The sequence below is a fragment of the Mus caroli genome, unplaced genomic scaffold (genome assembly GCF_978045245.1).
Source record: "Mus caroli unplaced genomic scaffold, Mus_caroli_1 scaffold_17, whole genome shotgun sequence".
NCBI lineage: Eukaryota > Metazoa > Chordata > Mammalia > Rodentia > Muridae > Mus > Mus caroli.
Window position 1 is genome coordinate 30,894,635 of NW_028227272.1, and position 22,876 is coordinate 30,917,510.

Consider the following 22,876-nt stretch of genomic DNA (forward strand, 5'->3'; position numbering starts at 1 on the left):
AAAAAATCTAAAGGCTTTGTAATTTGGTGTATCTTCATTCATGGAGATGTGGCTACTGAGATAGTTTCTTGATTTCTGTTTGTTTCTATACCTGGAAGATCCTAGAGGCCAGACCAGCCTCTGGTTTTGTGGCTTTGGTTTCTTCTCTTTCAATATTCATCTGACCTTGTGTAGAACTAAAATAGCTAGGAAGGAGCTCACGAGACAGCAGAGATCTTAGGCTTAGATAGGGGTCAAGCTCTGCTGGGGTTTTAACCTTGGGCCACAAGGAAGCAATTAGCTAAGGCTATATTTGACTAGGTCAGAAAGATGGTTCATTTTTAAGGCTATCCCACTGCCTCTCTTACATACCTGCCTCTCATCCAAAAGCTCCGTAGACTGCCACGCCCAGTATGGCCCAGCTGATGGATCTGTGGCACAAGAGTTCTTCTGAGACAATGACAAGATAATACAAAGGTAGGGGTATCTCAAAGACCACTGGGCCCATCCCAAAAGCAAGCAGCTGGGTCTGAGAGAGGGAGACCGTCACCACCCAGATCTGAGAGAGGGAGACCGTCACCACACAGATGGGATGGGTAGTGCTAAGAGATCTCTCTTTATTTTAAGACTTATTTATTTTATGTATGTGAGTACACTGTAGCTGTCTTCAGACACACCAGAAGAGACATCAGATCCCATTCCCGATGGTGTGAGCCACCATGTGGTGGCTGGGAATTGAACTCAGGACCTCTGGAAGAGCAGTCAGTGCTCTTAACTGCTGAGCCATCTCTCCAGCGCCCAAGAGATCTCAATTTGGTCTGAATGGCATTCTGTGGTTATTGCTGTTCATTGCTGCTGTAGGGGCAATAAGGGGGCTCTTTCTCAAAAGAGGACTCGTGGCATCAGACAGCCTGGCTCCGACCTGATCTTGGGCAGAGTGTAAGGTGGTCCAGACCCACGGGAAGGATTAAAGGGAGAAGCCCATGCCTGGTGGTAAGGCTTTGGGATGGACTGGTCCGGATAGGTGCACTCCAGGCAACCGTTCAGCAGTTAGCTTTATGGAATTGGATCAGGGAAGGATTCTGAAAGTTTAGTTAAGAGAAGAGTGAGCTGAGGAACTCTGCGCCCTTCAGGCTCCTGGCAGCTCTTTAGGCTACAGCAGAGTGGTCCTGTGGAGCCTCAGGTGTTTACCTTCTCCCTTCCTTCTGTCCTGTTTTCCTCCATCATATCAAGTCCTCCAGGTATGACTACCTGGAGGCCAGTTTGGAAGCCTCAGTTTTGAAATCTAGGCCCAAAATTACATACATACATACATACATACATACATACATACATACACTCTTTCATGTTTATGGAGTGCAGTCTCCAAGGGTTTTCACAGTAAAGATCCCAGGGGTTAAACATGTTAACAGTAAAAACAAACAAATAGACAGATACCACTTAAACATCAGTTGTTTATAAAACCTAGAAAAAACAGAAACAAAAATAGCCACATGGGTCCAGGAGAGTGCATTTGGCTTTACTTAAAAAATACTGCATGCTGGGTATGATGGGTCATGCCCACAATCTGAGTGGTCAGGAAATTGAGGCAGGAGGATTGCCACAAATTTGAGGTCAGTGCTTGAGGTAGAACAAATTCCAAAATCTTTTTTTTTTTTTGGAGACAAGGTACTGGCCTTGAACTCACAGAGATCCACCTGCCTTTGTCTCCCTACTGCTGGGATTATAGACATGGGCCATCATGCTCAATGCTCTTGACTTTAGTTTTAAATTTTGCAGTGATTCTAAAAGCCATTGGTTAGTCCTAGAACAGCCACGCCCTTGATGGAGGGTGTGCCACACTAGATTTTTTACACTTCTGCTGATGGTCTGGCGTCTGCCACTGCAGGCTAGGGTACTGACTCACCAGGCAGCCAGGGATTATGTGACCTGGTGTTGGTATCCACCCAGCTACAGAAGGGAGAACAGCTTGGGCTTGCTATGCTGTTAAAGTCTTTTCCTGCTGGGAAAAGCTTGGTTGGTAGAATGCTTGCTTAGCATGAAGCTCTGGATTTTGTCCCTAGCATCTTATAAACCTGTCTCAGCACTTGGGAGCTGGAGGCGGGACGACCAGAGATCCAAGGTCATCTTAGACTACACAGTATGTTCAAAATGTGCCAGGGCTACATGACCATGCCTACAAATGACACAGCAACCAAGTTAAGCAAACAAACAAATAAACAAACAAACAAACAAAAACCCCAAAACCCAGTCCTCTTTCCCCAGATCATCCACACAGGTAACATCAATTCAGGCAAAATAGATTTCTCAGTTTAAGAATACTGCCTGAAGTTAAGATTCAGTCTCGCTAATCTCAGTCCTTCTCAGCACACACATACCCCCCCTCCCTTTCCCTCTTCCTTTTATTCTTTATGGTTTTTTTTTTTTTTTTTGAGACAGATCTCATGTAGCCCTAGTTGACCTTGGACTTGGTATGTAGCTAAGGCTGGTCTTGAACTCCTGCTCCTCTGCCTCCTGAGTGCAGAGAATGTCCCATAAATTCTCTTATCGGTATCTCTTTACTGTATAAACCTCAGTACAGATGAAAATGAGAGTACTTCTATGTTCTGCCCATGTTGTCCGAGTGCAGGCAAACTTGAGTTTCTGTCTATTCTTACCTCCCGCCCCTTCCTACCCCACCCCTGTGCAGAAAGTACATGTGCATGCGAGGCAGATGCTCTACCACTGAACTATGCCCTTGTCCTTTGCCTTTATAGTATAAATGCTTTAGAACTTCTGCTTAGCCTACCTGTTTGAAGTGATTGATGTGCCGTGTTTTTCATAGGGCTTAGGTTTACCAGATTGTAAGATTATATTAGCAGAGAATGCAGCATGTATCTCCTAGATATTTCTCCCTTTCTTCTGAGTTATCGTTCTCTTTTTGTAAAACGTATTTCATATGCCTTGGTGTGTTGCCTGCATGTATGTGTCTGTGACCCCCTAGAACTGGAGTTGCAACAGTTGTAGCTACCACATGAGTTGCTGGGAAATAAACCCAGGTCTTCTGGAAGAGGAGCCAGCACTCTTAACTGCCGAGCCATCTCTCCAGACCCTGAGTATTTTCTTATGATAGAAGGCTTCTGCTGGGCAGTGGCGGCACATGCCTTTACTCCCAGTACTCAGGCAGAGGCAGAGGCAGAAGGATCTCTGTGAGTTTGAGGCCAGCTTGGTCTACAAAGAGAGTTCTAGGACATCGAGGGCGAGAGAGAGAGAGAGAGAGAGAGAGAGAGAGAGAGAGAGAGAAGAAAGAGGAAGAAAAGATACTGCTGATGCTGTGTATTCACATGTGTGCTCCCATGTTGCCCCCAAGTGTGACCGTGGAGCTTTTCTGTTCTTTCCCTCTTTCTCTGTAGAGTTGCTAGGCAAGCACTGTTTACACCAGGCTACAACCTAGGTGGCATCAGTGTCTTCCTCTTGCTGAATGTGTGGGCAGGGATATTTTGATCACCAGAATTGACAGTGAAAGCAAGCAATCTTTCTTCTTCTTCTTCTTCTTCTTCTTCTTCTTCTTCTTCTTCTTCTTCTTCTTCTTCTTCTTCTTCTTCTTCTTCTCCTTCTCCTCCTCCTCCTCCTCCTCCTCCTCCCCCTCCCCCTCCCCTTCCTCCTTCTCCTTTCCTCCTTCCTCCTCCCCCTCTCCCTCCCCTTCCTCCTCCTCTTCCCACTCCCCCCTTCCTCCTTCTCCTTTCCTCCTTCCTCTTCCTCCTCCCCCTCCTCTTTTATTAAACATGCTAACCTTAGTTCACAACAGGCCTGGGTGACAAGTGCTTCTGTCAATCCTTAGCCCTCATGTAGCATTTGGATCAGGGTGACCCCAGCCTCCACTTTCCAACCGTGAAAACGGAGTGCAGCGTTTCAGGCCCTACCCTGATGGCTGCCTGCTTTTGCCTGTTTCTCCACCCAGTACTTTGGCAACCCACGGTCCATCACCTCTCGGTGTGACCTGAAGGCAAACCTCATCCGGAATGGCTGTGACGGTGAGATTGAGAGTCCAGCCAGCAGCACCCGCGTCCTCCGGAACCTACCCCTCAGCAGCAAGGGTTCCAGCGCCACGGGCTCTGACGTCATCCAGATGACGCCGCAGGAGATTGCAGTGAGCCTCCGGCCAGGTGAGTGTTCTTCGGGATGGGTTGGGCACCGTAGGCTTAGAAAGGCTATGGGTGTGCTACACTAACGTGGAAGATGGGCTTGATTGAGCTCAGAGCCTGGAGATGGCTGAAAGGCTCAGACCAGGAAGTGGAGGATAAGGTTGCTGGAGGTGAGTCTGGGTGGAGTGGCTTGGCTATATATTTTTTATGTATTGTAGTAGAGGCTGTGCCTTCATGAAGGAGGCATGCCCTGGGCATCCGTTTCTGCAACAAACATAATGAACACACAAACCTCGACAGAACGATGATTAAAAACCCAGTATTATAGGATATTTATAACATTGCAATTTCCTATTTAAGCCTTTTAAAAATAGTTATTTTTATTGCTTTTAATAATGTGTGTGTGTGTGTGTAAGTGTACATGGGAGTGCCTCAGAGGCCAGAGGCATGGGACAGACTTCTAAAGATGGACTTTCAGATAGAAGTGTGCTGCCTGACATGGTACGGGGAATGGACTCGGCTTTAGTTTCTCAGAACCTTCTCTCCCATTTGCACCTTTGTTGTTGTTGTTGGTGGTGGTGGTTTGGTTTGGTTTGTTTGTTTGTTTGTTTGTTTGGCATGGTCTCACTATGCAGCCCTAACTGGCCTGTAACTTGCTATTATAGACCAAGCCGGCCTGGAATTCACAAGAGATCCACCTGCCCCTCAGAGTCCTGGGATTAAAGGCACATTTTAATCATTTCTAATCATGCAGTTCAGTTACCATGTTGTGCTGTCATAACTATTTCCGCACCACTTTATCTCCAACAGAAACTCTCTACCTAGCAGGCCACACCTCATCACCTGACCTTATTCGAAAGCCCTGGTAACCTGCAGTCTACTTTTGCCTTTGTGACTTTGCCTCCTCTAGTGAACACTTGGAAATAGAAGCGTTATGATATTTGTCCTTAAAAACTCAGCCTTTGCAAGGCTCACCAAACTGGAGCACGAGGCAGAATTTCTCACTTTTCAAGGCTGTGTGATATTCTATTGTATCACGTTTTTTGTGCCCACATATTTGTTAGTAGACATTTCTTTTTTTTTTCTTTTTTCATTATTGGGAGGCTTGCTGGTTTTCTTTCTGGAAGGGTGCTGACAGACTTATTCCCTACTCAGTGCAAGTTGCATAGATAACACTACTTCTAGGAAAAGTTTTTTTCCCCTAGCAAAAAGTTTCTGAGAGTGTCTCATGTAGCCAGGGTTTGCCTCAAGCTCACTTTGTAGCTGAGGATGACCTTGAATTCCAGATCGCCTTCCTCCACCTCAGTGCTAGAGTTACAGGTGTGCACCCTAACACCTGATTATATTGTGCTCAGGATTCGGCCCTGGGCTTTATGCCTGTGAGCCAAGACTGTTGCGGCCCAACATTCATTCTGTGTGTAGAATCTGCGTGTCATGGAGGCTGTGCTTGTGGCTGAACTGGGAAGTCTGACGTTTTGGGTGGGGCAGGTGTCTCTAGTAGCAGTGCTTTGGGGCCCTTTCCTGTATCCCACTCTCTGCCATACTTGGCCGAAGCTATTACTAGATGGCTATCCAGTGCTCCCGACAGATTGAAGCAGGGGGTTAACTATGAATTTGTTTGGCCTTCCTGAGTTGTAGCCCCAGCTTGTCCCCTAGCTGGGAGGCCTGGGCAGGTTATTTAACCCCTCACCCTCAGGATCACAAGGTCTTCCACACAATCATCCTCGAAGTGCCCAGGGCTTTATACAAGACTGCCGTCTAAAGAAACATGTGGGCTATATATGCCTTTGATCCTAGACTTGAGGCAGAGGCGGGTGAATTCCAGGCTAGCCTGGTCAACATACTGAGTTTCAGTGCTGCAAGGGCTACATAGTAAGATTGTTAAGTCATCATTTTAAAGGATAATAGCTGATGGGCAAAGGAACCTGTGCCCCAGGATAGGGTCTGGTACAATAGAATGTATACAGTAACCCTTCCTCAAAGCTCACTGTTCTTTTTTGGTTTTGGTTTTTGGTTTTTCAAGACAGGGTTTCTCTATATAACCCTAGCTGTCCTGGAACTCACTTTGTAGACCAGGCTGGTCTCGAACTCAGAAATCCACCTGCCTCTACCTCCCAAGTGCTGGGACTAAAGGCATGCGCCACCACTGCAAAGCTCACTGATCTTATACCTATTCTTATTTCTTGAGTCTGTGAATGTGCCTTGATTTAGAATGAGATTTGAGCTGCCAGATGCTAGAGCAGTGTTTGGTTTTCTTTGTTTCAATTATTGTGAAGCCAAACCAAAAGACTTCAGTTGGCTGTGATGGTTTGTATATGTGCAGGCCAGGGAGTGGTACTATTAGAAGGTGTGGCCCTGTTGGAGTAGGTGTGTCATTGTGGGTGTGGGCTTTAAGACCCTCATCCTAACTGTCGGGAAGCCAGTATCTAGTAGCAGCCTTCAGAAGAAGATGTAGACCTCTCAGCTCCTCCTGCTCCATGCCTGCCTGGATGCTGCCATGCTCCTGCCTACATGATGGTAGATTGAACCTCTGAACCTGTAAGCCAGCCTCAATTAAATATTGTCCTTATAAGAGTTGCCTTGGTCATGGTGTCTGTTCACAGCAGTAAAACCCTGATTAAGACACTGGCCAAGGATGGAGTTGGCCCAGGTGGATGGAGAAGCCCGGATGACTGAATGTAGTCACACATCCTATTAACTACCATGTAGTTTCTAGTATTAGAAAGATAGGAAGAATAGTATCTTGTGTTATCCACTGAGTGCACTGGCAGGCCTGCCTGAGAGAGTAGGTGAAAAAGGGGGCTGCCATTCCCATGAGGACATACCCAAGCCACCAGGATAAATTTAGGGGGAGGGGGTTGAGGAAAATTGGAATTGCTAAAGTTCTAGAATCATTGTGAGTATATTTTTTAGAGAAATACTTTAAACAATAATGGCTTTTGAAATTTTGAAAATTCAGTTTTAATATATATATACATACACATAAACACATGTGTGTGTATATATATATATATATGAATGTATATATATGTACACACACACACACATATATATATATATATATACACACACACACACACACATGCAAAACCCTCTTATGGGGACAGAGGGGATGTTCTCTGTAACATAAATCTCAGGTTACCAAGTGCTTTCTTGCCTGCAGGAAGCTCTCCTGCCCCAGGGACAGCTGTCAGGTATGTGAGATTAGCTTTCCATTGTATGGTTGTGGCACTGCTTTCTGGTTTTCTCCCCAGCCCTGCCCCTCCCCTTACCTCACAATAAGCATTTGTTGAATTTGAGGGATCCGTACACAAGACTAGCCAGGGATAAGCCTCAGCATAATTTGAAAGGCACCAGGTGAAGGCCAGGTTACTGTCCAGGCTAGGGCTGTTGGAGAAGAGAGTGGGCTGCGTGGTGAGGGGGGAGGAGAGGAAAAGGACAAGGACTTCCTTGTTTAGTCTCAAATTTTGTTTTTAATTGCGTGTTGGTCTGGAGAAGTGGCTTGGTCATTCAAAGTTACATTTATTTGCCTGTCATGGTGGCCAATAATACCCTTATCCCGTCACTTGGGAGCAGAGGCAAGGTGATATCTATGAGTTCAAGGATAGCATGTTCTACATTGGGAGTTCCAGGCCAGCCAGGGCTACCTAGTGAGACCCTGTGTCCAAACCGTCTGTCCCACCCATCTGTGTGCTGTGTGTACACGTGTGGAGGTCAGAGAACAACTTGTGGGAGTCTATTGTCTGCTTCCACCAAATGAATCCAGGGACCAAACTCAGGTTGTCTTTTCAGCTAACTCTGTGAGGCAGTGTGGGTATCCTGCTGAGCCATCTCTCTGGTTTATCATCGTCATCGTCATCATCATCACCACCACCACCGACACAACAAATTTATGTTATTATTTTATATGTGTAAATGTTTGCTTACACGTATGTCTATATGCCATGTACATGCCTGATGCCTACAGAAACCAAACAAAGGCACTGGATCCTCTGGAACTGGAGGTGTAGGGGCTTTCAGACATCATATGAGTGCCGGGAATCAAACCCCAGCATTCCTAACCACTCAGCCATCTCTTCAGCCCCTGTTTCCATTAAAAAAAAAATCCTACATTTTATTATATATATGTATATGTGTACAAATTTTTTGGTGAGTCATTTTTCTCTTTCCACCATGTGGAGCCTAAGATCACAGCCCTCAGGCTGTGAGTTGGTGCTGGTATCCTAAGCCCTTTTACCTGTAGCCCTTCTTTAGTTCTTAAGTGGGATTAAAACTTTTTTTTTTCTCAAATTGAGATATAAATCACATGCCACAAGTCACACAATCTTAAAGCCTTCGGGTCACTGGTTCTAAGCTATGTAGCCATCACTGCAGTGTCATTACAGCTGTTGTCACAGCAGCAGTTTGAACTAACTGCCCCTTTACCTTCTCAAGCAGTTTTACTCTGCTGTTGCCTTCCCTGGACACTTCTGCTGGTTATAGAACACGGGAGCCTTAATCCCTCCACACTGTAAAGCGTGCTCCTTCCTGGTGATCTTGAACCAGGGCATCACTGTAGCTGGACCTGACCTGGAGTCTGTGACTCTCCTGCCTTAACCCCACCCCCAACCCCCCCACCCCCACCCTGCAGGCCACGCCCTGTTACTTTGCCCTTTTTGTGGCCAAATGATACTCAGTCCTTAGCTCCACTTTACTTGATGGACAGACTGTTTCCACTGGGTAATACTCAACATTCATGTGTAGGCATTTTGGGGGGCCATATGTTTTCAATAATTTTGGGTCTATAGCAAGGAGTAGAATTGCTGGATTGTATAGTAATTCTGTGTTTAACTTTCTGAAGAACTGCCAAACTTTAAGCAGGGTTTTGTATAAATATAAGGATCATGTTTTCCATTTTACTTCAGCACTGGAAATTGTATGTCAGGATAAGAATTAAAAAAAAAAAAAACAAAAGACCTTAACAAAAGGCATGAAATTTTTAGGATATGCATTTTAAGCAAAATTTACTGAGATAAGCAAAAGCAAGAAAGACGTAGTTTTCAAGCTCTGGGATACTCAAAAGGTTTATTTGAGTTATTCATGCAATCTTTTAGTTCTTACATATTTCTTTTTAGTGTGTGTGTGTGTGTGTATGTGTTGTGTCACACGTGTGCCATGGTGTATGTGTGGAGGCCAGAGGATACCTTTTTCTTCTTTTGAACCATGTGGCTGTCCTGGAACTCAGTGTATAGACCAGGCTGTCCTGGATCCTACAGAGATCCACCCGCCTTTGCCTCCCAAGTGCTGGGATTAAAGACGTTGCATCACCACGCTCAGCCAGAGGACAACTTTTACTGATGATCTGAGATTCCTGAAAACCATATAAAGAGCGAGACAAGGTGATGCATTTACATAAACCTTAGCATACTGAGATGGGAAGGGGGAGGCAGGATAATCACTTAAAAGTTTGCTGGTCAGCAACCAGGAGTATAAGGGCAAAGCTGCAGAAACAAGAGAGACCCTGTCAGTAAACAAGATGGATCCGATGCATGTTGGATGCGCGCACACATGCACACACACCCCTCACTCATTTATTTGAAGATGGCAGATGGCCTGTCTTAACTTGTGAACAGTCAGTGTGGGAGTTCTCAGTCTGGCAGTGGGTGCCTACTGATGCCTGTCCCCAAGGACAAAAGTGAAGCTTTCTTATTAAAGGGAAGACGGAGAAAAGAAAGTGTTAAAAGTACCTTCCGGGCGCAGAGACTAGTTAGTACTTGATTACAGAGGGAGACCCTGTACTTATGAGCAGAGCCCTGGCAGGAACCCTGTGCTAAACACAGGCAGCGCTGGGTGCTTTGAAATCAGGGAAACAGGGCTGGAGAGGGGTTGCTGGGCTGGGGAGGTGGGAGGGGAGGTATGGGGGGAGATTCCATTCTCTCAGGTGCAGGTGATCAGCTTCAGCTTCTCTTTGTAGTTAACTTTATTGCACTTCTCTGATCCCACTGCTGGTCCTGAGGTGGGGATTATGTGGAATAGCTCCAGGTAGAGATGGAGACTGTGTGGGGGTCTGAGGGGGTGTGGAGAGAGGTGGGAGGATGGGGGGGGGGGTAACAAATCCAGGCATGTGGCTCGGGGATGTCACCAGAGGCAGGCACATACCAACCCTGTTGGTGAAAGTGAGGTTGATAAGTGAGGCCCTGCGTAGGCCTTCGTTAGAGTCTCAGGCAGTGTAGGACAGCAGCTCTCTGGGAAAACATAGAAGGGAGGAGTGTGCCTAAGCAAAGTCACACCCAGAGATGGGAAAGGCGCCCAGTCCTGGCAAAACATGCTCCACATACGACTGTGGCGCCACCCACCTCCCTGTCGACCTGCACATCAGGGAGGCCACCCTTGCTGGGCTGCTGGTGTCCTGTCCATCCACACAAGAGCTGCTGACACAAGGCATTCCGTGATCCCACGTAGAGGGTGTGACGTTGTAAAGGCTCACACGTAATGACTGGTGCTTGGCAGGTCTGGGCCTGCGTGCCTTCTCACACCTTGCCTTTCTGGAGAAACACTCCCTTCAATAATTACCACTTCCCCATGGGAAGAGGTGTATGTGTGCACCTTCTCAGTGAGCTGATTGTCTTAGAACGTAATGTTAGGACATTGCCCACTTCCGAGTACAGAGCAGAGGTATCTGTGTATTGAACCACACTTTCTTCTTTGCCTTCCATGTCTGGAAGATCTGGAGTTAAATCTGAATGCCTAAAGCCGTAGCCCAGTTAAGTGGGAGTTTCTGCAAGAACTATCTTTTTTTTTTTTTTAATCCCCACATGAATTGCTTTAATGTGAAATTACTTTTAATTTTTAACCTTTGAGGCATTGGAACCAGCTTTCCTTGTTTGAAAGCATGGATAGTTATGTACATTATGGGTTTTGATCCCACTATAATTATGCCTTCTTACTTCACTGAAGCAGAAACTAAGCCACATAGCTTGAAAGGAGCTGGGGGTCTGCCGAGCTCTTGGTGACCAGGCCTGAGTTTAAATCTGACTCTCTCGCTTCCAAGCCTGCTGCTGCTCTGTTCGTGACTGCCACTCAGTTTCCCTGGATCCAAGCCACTGCTCTTATCTCTTCATTGTTGGCAAACCTCACTGAGATAGTACTACATTCTGCATAGAAGAAGGCGGAGTCGGAGACTTGAATGGGTGGGCAGGTCGGTGTCAGGAGGCGCAGAAGACCCTGTGAAGAGGACATAGATATGGACAGAAGAGTCTCTGTCCCTCTGGGGTCTGCCTTCTCATGCAAAGGCCAAAGTAGGGTGCACACAGGGTAGGACTAACCCTCCTTTTCCAAGTTTCTTTCCTTCTTCCCACCTCTCCCCTACCATGATAAGCATCCATCCAAGGAGTCCCATGGAAGGACCTGTTTGTTGTGTCTGCCAGATTGGAGCCAGAGACACACTAGAGCAGTTTGGAATTCATTCTGGATGAAATATCGAATATTCTTCTGTCTGAGTCAGACTCTGGTGGTTTTTAAAAATAGGCTCACGCCGTTGGGTGACCCAAACTACATCAGGCTCGAGGCAGCTGGAACAATGCGTGCAAAAACAAGTCAGGAGCTGAGGCTTGCCACCCCACTGCAGATAGGAGTTGTACTCCTTGTACTTCTGTAGTGCAAGCTTTTGTTGATCTAGAGCCCTGCTGTGCCCCAGGAGTGCATCCCAGCCTCTTAGATGAACACCACTGTTTCATTTCATACTTAAGTGAACCTAGGTCCAGGTTGCACCCCTGGTCTGGCTTGTTTCCAGGAGGAGGAGGAGGAGGAGGAGGAGGAGGAGGAGGAGAGGGAGCACGGAGGATTGGGTTCTGTGTCTTATTTATAGAGCCAGGACTTTGCTTATGGAGGAGCAGCTGGCCATACAGGAGACAGGGGGCTTCTCTGAGCTGTGGTCCTGACCAACTAAGTGTGGACCCCTTGAGTGGAGGTGAGGGCACTCTGGTTCTTGCATCTCTAAATACATGAAAAGTATACCCAAATTTCAAATGCTCAAGAGCTGTCTTGCCCCAGGCCAAATAGGACACCTGGCAGCCCCAACCAGCCAGCTGAACTTTGAAGTCAGTTCTAAGTGATTTGTGGTTTGAAATGATGGCATAATTTAGGGATTTCTATCTCTCAGTTACTCTCCAAACCCTGGGGGTGGGTCAGCTAGCAGGTCTCCTTGCCCCCCCCTTTAATTAAACTCCCCCCCCCAATCCCTTCCACACCTGCTGGCTGTCTTACTATAGAAGTTAAATCCCATTTATCCTTTTTATATTTTTATATTTGGTCACAATTTGGAGTGTCTTTTCTCTTCTCGCCTTTCTTTTTTTAATGGTAAATATAGTATATGTCCCATACGTAGAATGTGTATATCCTTTGACACTTTTTTTGTTTTGTTTTGTTTTCTGAGACAGGGTTTCTCTGTGTAGCTCTTACTGTCCTGGAACTCACTTTGTAGACCAGGCTGGCCTCGAACTCAGAAATCTGCCTGCCTCTGCCTCCCAAGTGCTGGGATTAAAGGCGTGCACCACCACCGCCCGTCTTCTTTGACACTTTTATATAAGTCAGTTATTTATAGTTCTAAGTATCTAATCTGGTTCCTCCTTAGATCACAAATGCCCTTCTTCCTAAATAATGGTAAATTCCTGTGTAGGGCAGTGACCTAGCTATCCATGCCCAGGGTTGGCTCAAGGACTGACTGCCTAGAATCTAACTTAGCTATATGTCAAATAGAGGCATTTATAATAAAGCAATATTAAGGGAAAGCACACAGATCCATTTACCAATTAAAGCAAGGACATTGGAGCATTTGTTATACAGGATGCCACGATTCCAAGGAGACTAAGTTTCTGTGAGCTTTTTGCCTCGGGACAGTGTCCAGGTTTTTGGAGCCTGTCGCGCTTGTCACTGCTGGAGTGGATGTAGCACTTTTATAACTCTATTTAATGAGTGTTGGTAATTTCAGCCCCACCCATTGCCTTCTTTTAGGTCCTTCCATTGGACCCTTTCTTCCTACGTCTCCTTTCTATTCTCAGGTCTGTGGTGTGTGTGTGTGTGTGTGTGTGCATGTGCAGATAAAGCAAGAGTCCTATCATTGGACCTGAAGCTGGACTAGAACTTCAGTGAACTTCAGTGATCTTCTTGTCTCTGCCTCCCACAATGCTGGTGTTATAAACACACTAGGCTGTACCTGTCTTTTTATGTAGGTACTGGGGATTTGAACTCAGGTCATAATGTCTGCACAGCAAGTATTCTTACGCACAGAGCTGTCTCCCAGCCCAAAATTACTGTCTCTGTTACCTCCTTTGTTACCTGCCCTGCCTTGACATTTACACCCCCACCCCAGTTCTTACTCATGGCCAGCCCTTCTTGTTACTACCTTTGCTTTCTGTTGCACACCTTGACTGGTCTAAGTGTTTTTCTGGAGTGTGTTGGAGGACTACTTTCAACCCAGTTTGCATAGGTATGTGTTGTTCAGTGTTGTTCAGTGTTGACAGTTACCTTTTTTGCTGAGAGACAGAACACTACTACACTTGTTTAGACACTGACAGGGGTCTGGAGAAAGGCACCCAGGGCTCCTCTCCAGCACTGTAGTCACTTCTGAGACACTGTACTTACTCCCCAGAAAAATCTTTTGCTGGTGCACCATCTCTCAAGAAGAAGAATTGCTTTTTTTTTTTTTTTTTTTTTTTTTTTTGTGGGGTCGGATAAGCCCTGGGTCAGACAAGTATTCTACAGCATACCTGCTTCACTGTGGGAAAAGGTCTTTGAAATGAGAATCCACCTTTCACCCTTTCACCCCAGCAAGCCACATGACCTCTAATGAGGTGACCTCTCTTGGCACAGGTGAGAAGACTACGCTCCGGCTGCAGGTGCGCCAGGTGGAGGACTACCCCGTAGACCTGTACTACCTGATGGACCTCTCCCTCTCCATGAAGGATGACTTGGAGAACATCCGGAGCTTGGGCACCAAGCTTGCGGAGGAAATGAGGAAGCTCACTAGTAACTTCCGCTTAGGTTTCGGGTCTTTTGTTGACAAGGACATCTCTCCTTTCTCCTACACGGCACCGAGATACCAGACCAATCCGTGTATTGGGTAAGTGTCGAGCTGTCCTTTTGTGGAATGGTAGGATGAAGTACTGGGAAAGTGGAACCCACAGAAAGGCTAGTGTAGGGGAATCATTAGGCTTACGTATTTAATGATTCGTGATGGCCACATTCTGTCCTTGCCCTACATGTGACAAAGTGAACTGTCACGGGTTGTACCGTACGATTTTATGAGACTGATTTTCCTGCCTGCTTTCCATGGCTCTATTTTCCCACATCTTTTGGCAAGTGTCCTCGGGGAGTTGTGGGTCCAGGTGGTCAGGGAAAGGCCAGGAAAGTGCAGTTTGTATCTTCTTTTCCTGTAGTGGCGGAGTGCACACAGATACATGAGTTCAGGGGTACGGGGATGGCTCAGTTGATCAAGCACTTGCTACACGACCATGAGTAGTTGAGTTTGTAAAAGCTGGGTACTTCCGGGTGCTCATAACCCCAGCACTGGTAAAGCAGAGACAGAAGGATCCTTGGGCTTTGCTGGCTATGAGTCACATAGAATTTGTGAGGTCCAGGTTCAGTCCGAGCGTCTCTCTCAAGGGGGTCATATAAGAAGGTGCTTCCTACCAATCTCTGAGCTCTGCATGCACATGTACACATATGTGCGTGCATAACCACAAACAGATACATACATATATACATATAAAAGGATAAATGCACTCAGAGATTGTCCCTATTTATGTTAGCAGCTGTAATTCACTTCCGTATAACTAAATGAAAATCTTGATTTAGTTTTAATTTTTTGTTCAGTTTTAATTTTATGTGTGTAGACTATGTGTGTTCATATCATGGCTCTTGTATGCCCTTTGGGGGTACACTGTGTGTACAACACACAGAACTTGATAACTTCCAGCCTTTTCTTGCCTCTATCTCCACAGTTGACCTTAATGAGTTTGTAGAATATAAGGCTCCAACATAGTCACGAGAACAGCTAAGATTTTAGTTTTTGCTAAGCGTCAAATATCATTCACACTGTTAACAAATAGGCACTTTATTGAGATTATCTCGTTAACATTCCATATCAGCCTTCTCGGGTCCCTATGGCTTCTAAGCCATGTTTACAGAAGGTGAGGCCTTCAGAGAATAAATTCCTTTATGCAGATAGCAAGGGGTAGACTAGAGTCTGTATTCTCATCAACATAAAGACATTTCCCCCCATCCAAGATACTTTATCTGAGGTTAAGTGACTGGCCCCTCCCAAGCTCCCGCAAGCCCAGCACGTCAGAGTTTATATAGTAGGAAGAGTCTGCAGTAAGAAGTCCCCAAATATCTACAGCTAGATATCTACAAAGCTGCCTCATTTGTACAAAATCTGAGGAGGGCTGAATTGTGTCTACTCTTGGCACCTCTCTTCAGGGATCCAGGCTTCTTCGGTGTTCGGATATCAGTTTTGATTCTTAGTCTCCTGCTGCCACGGAGGTGGGTGGGTGTTCTTTTTAAAGACCCCAGGCCTATTTCTCTCCATACTTTGGGGCCCAAACATCTCCCAAGCTCCAGGCTAGGCTTGTTGGGAGAGGTGGTGATATCCCGGCAGCCTGTGTTCTGAGTTTACCCGGTCTTGTTAGTTTCATTCTTCCATGTTGACCTAGATCCTCCTCGGGGGTCAGAAACCAACATAGAGATTGAAAAAAAAAAACAAAACAAAACAGTAAGATAAGCCAGGCAATGGTTGCACATATCACACGCCTTTAATCCTGGCGGAGGCAGGCAGATTTTGAAGCCAGCCTAGTCTATAAAGAGTGTTGCAGGATTTTGAGGCCAGCCTGGTCTACAAAGGGAGTTGCTTGCTGGACAGCCAGAGCTACACAGAGAAACCGTATCTTAAACAAACAAACAAACCAACCAACCAACCAAAGAAGAAGAAGAAAACCCAATAAGGTAAACAGTTTTAAATACAGATGTATTCAAAGTTCCTTAAGCATAAAGAGCCACATTTTGTCATTTGCTGAGTGTAGCTTCTAACCACAGGTAGGGCTAGCTAAATAAACTAGGTTGTGACTCTAGGTTGTGACTCTCACTCTCCCAGGCCATGTTCAGCTGGCCTCAGGCCACGTGTTTTATTGTTGCTGCTTTGCTACTTACTGGGCATCTTACAGCATCTTCATCAAAACAGATTTTGGATTTATCCGAACAGTAATCCCATCCGCTTCTTTCTGTCCCTGCCTTGATTGGGCTCCGACTCTAGTCAGACAGGGTGTGTCTGCACTCACCCAGATGCTGGGCTGGGGGCTGGCAGAGGATCAAGGCCCAGTTTGGGTGTTTAGCATCCAAATAGTCAAGGGTATTGCTCATAGCTATTCAGACTTCCTACTTGAAGCCCTCAGGCAGAAACAGTGGCAGACAGTGCTGTTCTTGACAGAGAGCACAGAGCTCTCTGAAAAGCTGTTCCTAAGACAGGAAATCAGTGAAGAAAGAGTGTGAGGAAGGAAACTTCAAATCTAAGCCATGGAAATCTCTCTTTTGTAATCCAGGAAGTACAGGACGGACACTTCAGCTTTGGGGAGCAGGCTTCCCATCCTGGGGGGTCCTAAGTCTCCCAAAGAGTCCCCTTTGCAAGTTGGGAGGGACGGCACAAGCCAGGGCATGTAATCTAGCTGTCCCGCCTGGGACAACACACACGGTGTTTGCTTTCCTGTTTTAAAAGACCCATGAGTTAGTTACTGACATCTTAGCCCCCCCCACCCCCCCACCCTTACCCACAAATAACCAGAATTGCTAGGCTTTTCTCCACTCGGGATAGAATACACCAGAAACATTAAGTCTGAAGAAGTACCAGGCTTGCCCTGGGGAAAAAAAAGTAATGTAAGCCTCAGATTGAAGAGATTGATCCCAGAGCATCTCTAGGAAGCCCCAGTACTCACTGACATATTTTCTATTGCCCGTTGTGGGACTTTGATTGAGCTGTCATGAAGATAATTCATGTAAAATCACCTCCATTGCTATTTATACCTTTTTACCCTTTGAGTATGTTTTCCCAGGAAGCCACGGTGTTCCTTTGCCCCCCTCGAAGTTGTCATTTCTACTGCCTGTGACACCTCTGCGGCTGAAGTGACATGCTCTGTTTATCTAATTCTCTCCTCTGAGTGCTCTGTCTCATGCTATTGACTGCATCTGGGCGGGAGTTACCGTGGTTCACATTGCTTAGGGCTTGGTTGGCTGCGTCATCTGAGTCTGGGAGGTTCTAGCAATATCTGTGTGGTTGTTTAATCTCTCCTGCTGTCTCCCTGTTCATCCACTAGTGGGTGGCAATTGGAAATTCTCATATCTAAATTTCATGTTTCTTATTTTCCCTCATGCGGCCCCCTATCCCCTCCCTCTGCCCCAGCTACACTGAAATCCTTCCAGGTAACAATTTTGTTCTTTCGTTTAATCTGTATACTGAAACAGTTTGGGCCTCTGTGACTTCCCTATCTATAATTGTTACTTGGTCCTTTTCTCAAACCCTTGTGTTTTAGATACTATTTTTGTTGTTGTTGTTGAAAACTTTTAGTTTTTTTTTTTGTTTTAAATTTTCTAGTAATTTCCCTTCTGGCTCTTGGCTGTCATTCCTTCCTCTTTTTGACTGTTTCCAAAGTCCTCGTCTTAGGGAGTCTCAGAGCATTCTGTTCTCGAGTGTGAGGTTTGCTGACATTCCTCCCGGCTCAGCCTCTCACGTGGTGTGAAATGTTTTCATTAGCTCATCTTCATTGGAGGCTGGTTTCCATCAAGGACCATATGGCCCTGGTGTCCTGGCTTCCCACAGAGCAGTTTTAATCTTTGCTGTTGTCAGGAACCTTCCATGTTAACAGTGGGACTGGTTTTCCTGTTCATTTCTCAGCTGAGGATTCTTTCACCATAAATGTTGTGAATTCTCACCACCAAGGTCTAGAGTGACTTTTTAAAGATTTATTTATTTACTATGTAATAGTGTTCTGTCAACATGCATGCCTACACATCAGAAGAGGGCACCAGATCCCATTACAGATGGTTGTGAGCTACCATGTGGTTGCTTGGAATTGAACTCAGGTCTTCAGGAAGAGCAGCCAGTGCTCTTAACCTCTGAGCCTGATTCCCAGCACCCACACTGGGCAGTTCACAACTGCCTGCAACTCTAGTTCCATGGAGTCTGATGCCCTGTTCTGGTTCCACGGCACCTGCATGTACAAGGTAATTATATATATATATATATATATATATATATATATATATATATACATATATACACACACATGTGTGTGTGTGTATGTATGTATGCATGTATATGTATATATGTGTATGTATATACATATATACATATACATACATACACACACATACACATATATATGCTCATGTGTGTGCGCGTGTATGTGTGTATCTATGTATGTATGTATGTGTGAATAATAAACTCTGAGTCACCAGTTATATACTGGTGTCCCACTAAAGAAAGAGATAAAGTACTTTCTGATGTCATTTAGCCAAGAACAAGCCGAGCTTTGAATTCTATACTTTTTGTTCTCTGTGTCATCTGTCCCCTGTCTGTCTGTCTGTCATATGAGTCTGAGTTTATGCCTGCCTGAAGAATCTATCCCTGCATCTGTGTGTCTGGTTTTGCTCTGTATTTATTGAACAGCACAGGAAGCGTTACACGGGGAAGGAATGAGGGATGAGGCAAGTGCCTCCGGTCTTTCAGTTCTTCCATCTTTCTGATAGCAGACATGACTGACAGCAGAACTGGTGCGATAGGTCCAAGCCTTCCTTGCCAGCCACTGTGCCAGATGCCAGCAGCCTGACTTTCCATCTTGGTCTTGCCACAGAAGTGGCCCCACAGTAGGTCCCTTATATCTTGATCCCAACCACAGTGGGTTCCCTATTTCCAGACCCCAACCTTCTAGGTGTGTTTAGTCATGTTGCCGGAATCCAAGCCCAAGCCTGGAGAGGAGAGATATATTTTAATAGAATTTTGCAAGGGATTAAGTCACTGACTCCAACTGACTGAGATAACAAACAGACTTGATCATTGATCAAGTAATATCCAAATGTTATAGTCAATATTTATGATGAATATTCTTATATATCCTTTTATCTTTTAACCTCTATTTTTGTTCTTTCTTTTTTTTTTTTTTTTTTTTTTGGTTTTTCGAGACAGGGTTTCTCTGTATAGCCCTGGCTGTCCTGGAACTCACTCTGTAGATCAGGCTGGCCTCGAACTCAGAAATCCGCCTGCCTCTGCCTCCCAAGTGCTGGGATTAAAGGCGTGCGCCACCACGCCCAGCTTGTGTGTATTATCTGGGGCAGAGGTGTGGAAGAGCCGATGACTTAAGATTGCAACTGTGAAGACCCTGATATAGCTGTCTCTAACGAGACTACGCCGGGGCCTAGCAAACACATAAGTGGATGCTCACAGTCAGTTATTGGATGGATCACAGGGCCCCCAATGGAGGAGCTAGAGAAGATACCCAAGGAGCTAAAGGGAACTGCAACCCTATAGGTGGAACAACATTATGAACTAACCAGTACCCCGGAGCTCTTGACTCTAGCTGCATATGTATCAAAATGTATCACTGGAAAGAGAGGCCCATTGGACTTGCAAACTTTATATGCCCCAGTACAGGGGAACGCCAGGGCCAAAAAGTGGGAATGGGTGGGTAGGGGAGTGGGGAGGAGGGTATGGGGGACTTTTGGGATAGCATGGGAAATGTAAATGAGGAAAATACCTAATAAAAAAGAAAAAAAAAGGAAAAAAAAAAAAAGAAACCAAAAAAAAAAAAAAAAAGATTGCAACTGTGTGCTGGGCAATGGTGAGTGGCGCACACCTTTAGTCCCAGTACTCAGGAGGCAGAGGCAGGTAAATCTCTGAGTTCCAGGCCAGCCTGGTCTACAGAGAGAGTTTCAGGACACCCAGGGCTACAGAGAGAAACCCTGGTTTGAAAAAAATCTAAAACCAAACAAAATGATTGCCGCTGTGCATTAGCTTAAAGGCTGATGTCATGGGAAATCCAAGGCACGCAAGGCTGAGTGTTTCATTGTCCCCTTAAAGGAAGGCTAAACAAACAGGGTGAGCACACGGTAGGACAGCAGTCTTAGGTTTTGAGTGACTTTAAGGTGCATTATTAACTGGGTGTTGAAGTCCAGCAAAAGTTCCAGCCTCTTAGATTGTAAGAGGTCATTCCATAATAGTGTATCACTACATGTGTGTGTATGTATGCGTATGCCTGTTTGTATATTTTTGTGTATGTATATGTGTGTGTGTGCTGGTACCCAAGGAAGCCAGAAGAGACCGTTGGCTCCCCTGGAGCTGGAGTAACAAAGCAGTCTTGAGCTGCCTTGTTACTGACTGCTTTGTTACTGATTTGGGTGCTGGAACTGAACTTGGGTCCTCTGCAAGAGTAGCAAGCCCTCTTAACCATTGAGCCTGTCTTTAGCCCTAAAATGATTTTTGTGTGAGGTCCCCTCTCTCCTCCTTTGGGCTTACGGAGTTCAGAGATATTAGATCTCTTAGAGCTGGAGGTGAATTTAGGTCCTCTGCAAGAGCAGTCAGTATGCTCTTAGCTACTGATTTTTCTGTCTTGCTTATGGCCTGCAGTGGATATTGCCTCTCTTTCTAGGCTGGTGGTTGGAGATCTTATTACTGGCTTAGTACTATAGCTCTAGGTAGCATCCAGGTAGCCCTGGGCTCTCCTGGACTCCTCCTAAGACCAGCTGCAAGCCTATGCTTCCTTCCACACCATGCATGGAGAGTGCCCTTGGGTCCCACCCCTTGATCTATCTTTTGTAGCATTTAATCACAGTGTCTCTCTCTGTCTCTCTGTCTCACTCTCACATATTTATATATATATGTTTGTTTTTAAGACAAGGTTTCTCAGTGCAGCCCTAGCTGTCCTAGGTCTCACCTCTGTAGACTAGGCTGGCCTTGAATTCACAGAGCTCCTCCTGCCTCCCACTTCCAAGTGCTGGGATTAAAGGCGTCCACCACCACCATCCATTTTTCCTCCTCCCATTCTCACCTCCCTGGTTAATAATCAGTAGCTCTATGAATGTCCCTCAACTGGGATTCCGTAACACAGACACAGTGGGTGAGGGGTTATTCTCCTGGCAGGAGACTCTAAAACAGATATCCAGGCCATTCTGGAGCAACTCCAAGGACGAACTAAGCCAGAAATATGATCACAGGAGACGTGCTGCTTTAGTGCCTTGGAGACCTTCCCAGTGTCTGTGTGGTGCCAAGAAGAGGTGTCCCTGACTAGGCTACACACATTGCCTTTAGTTCAGACATGTGTCCAGCAGTCACACTTTCTGGTTCTTAATTACACTGTGGGAAGAGTGGGTCCGCTCATGCGGTTTGCAGGGGTGAGGGGGGGGCGTGAACACAGAATCAGACACTGTGTCCACAGTTCTCCCGGATTCTCATTTCACAGCAGTTACACTTTAGGCAGTTTCTCCTCCAACTGTCACAAGCACACACCCAAGATTCTAAATGGTGGCCCAGAATAACAGAAGGGAAATAGGAGCTTGGAGGAAAGTTAGCTCCCGCTGTGGTGTGCTTCCCTCCTCTCAGGGCCTGTCTGTCATGGAGGTGTGGATGGAGCCTCAAGTCCTTCTTCCTCCAGGAATGTAATGTCACACTTGTTTCTGTACAAAATGAGAAGGCTACTCAAAATCTTGGGGTGGCCTGAGGCTCAGATTTCCAAACAGCTGACCTGTCTAAACAGAAGGTGTTTGTGAAGACGGAGGGAGGGAGGGAGTCCCAGGAAAAGCAGGCAGGGAAGGACTAACTGGAGAGAAAGAACTGTCACTGGAGCGGACTGGGAACGTGTGCTTCTATGTGCATGCATGCATACATGCGCGTGTGTGCGTGCGTGCGTGCGAGCGTGCGCGCGCGTGTGTGTGTGTGTGTGTGTGTGTGTGTGTGTGTGTGTGTTGGGCGAGGGCGTGTGATCTGTCCCCAGCAGCTTGTGAGGTCTGTGCAGCACTGGGACTATTGCCTCTCTGCAGAGAGGAGCCTGCCTAGGCCTGTCCTGGTGGGGGTGGTCTTGGCAGCCGTGAAGGCAGGACCTTTAGCAGTTGCTAAGCCTGTTTCCCTTCCCAGGCACAGCTTGAATGGCATTCTAAAGCCTTTCTCCTAGGCCTTTCTGTCAATACTTGCTTTTCTGAAGAGAGACCTTTCTTTTTAGCAGTCCAGAGATCCTGCAGATCTGTCCTGTGTACACTGCTTCCGGCCCGCTGGCCTTCCTCTGTCGCCTTTCTCCACATGGTGTTAACGTTCTTTTCTCTGGCTGCCATACTCTGCCCTCGATTCCTTTATCCCAAGGATCCATTTAAGGCATCTATCGCTTCCTGTTTCATTGCCCCAGTTTGATAGTATCATTGGAACTACTTTCTCTAGGAAAAGGGGCCCCTTAGGGCTTCCCCCTTCCCTGAAAGTTTTTAGCATGCCTGTCTTTTTCCCATTTGAAGAATTTGTAGATTTCTCTGACTAGTGGACGCTTTATCATTGCAGTAAATGAATGAATGATTGATAGGGTAGAAGGTCTGTAATTCCTGTTCCGTTCTGCATCGCTTCTTGTGCCAGCACAGCCTGGTAATCACCAGTGGGTCCTTTGTCTTACGGCAGCAGCATAGTTTGATGAGAAAAGCTCAGGACCCAGAGTCCTGCTTGTGTGCCCGTGTGCCCTCCCTGGCCTGCGTCCTTGATTGTACCTGGTCCCACTCAT

The 22,876-nt window shown here is 46.1% G+C and overlaps 1 protein-coding gene across 1 annotated transcript in view; it reads left to right on the plus strand.

The window, feature by feature from the left end:
• Positions 1-22,876, plus strand: part of Itgb5 (integrin subunit beta 5) — a 117,360-nt gene that overhangs the window by 28,066 nt on the left and 66,418 nt on the right. Inside the window, exons 3-4 of the mRNA XM_021184827.3 lie at positions 3,920-4,124; positions 13,953-14,202. Coding sequence (XP_021040486.1) covers positions 3,920-4,124; positions 13,953-14,202 — 455 coding nt within the window. The remainder of the gene's footprint in view (positions 1-3,919; positions 4,125-13,952; positions 14,203-22,876) is intronic.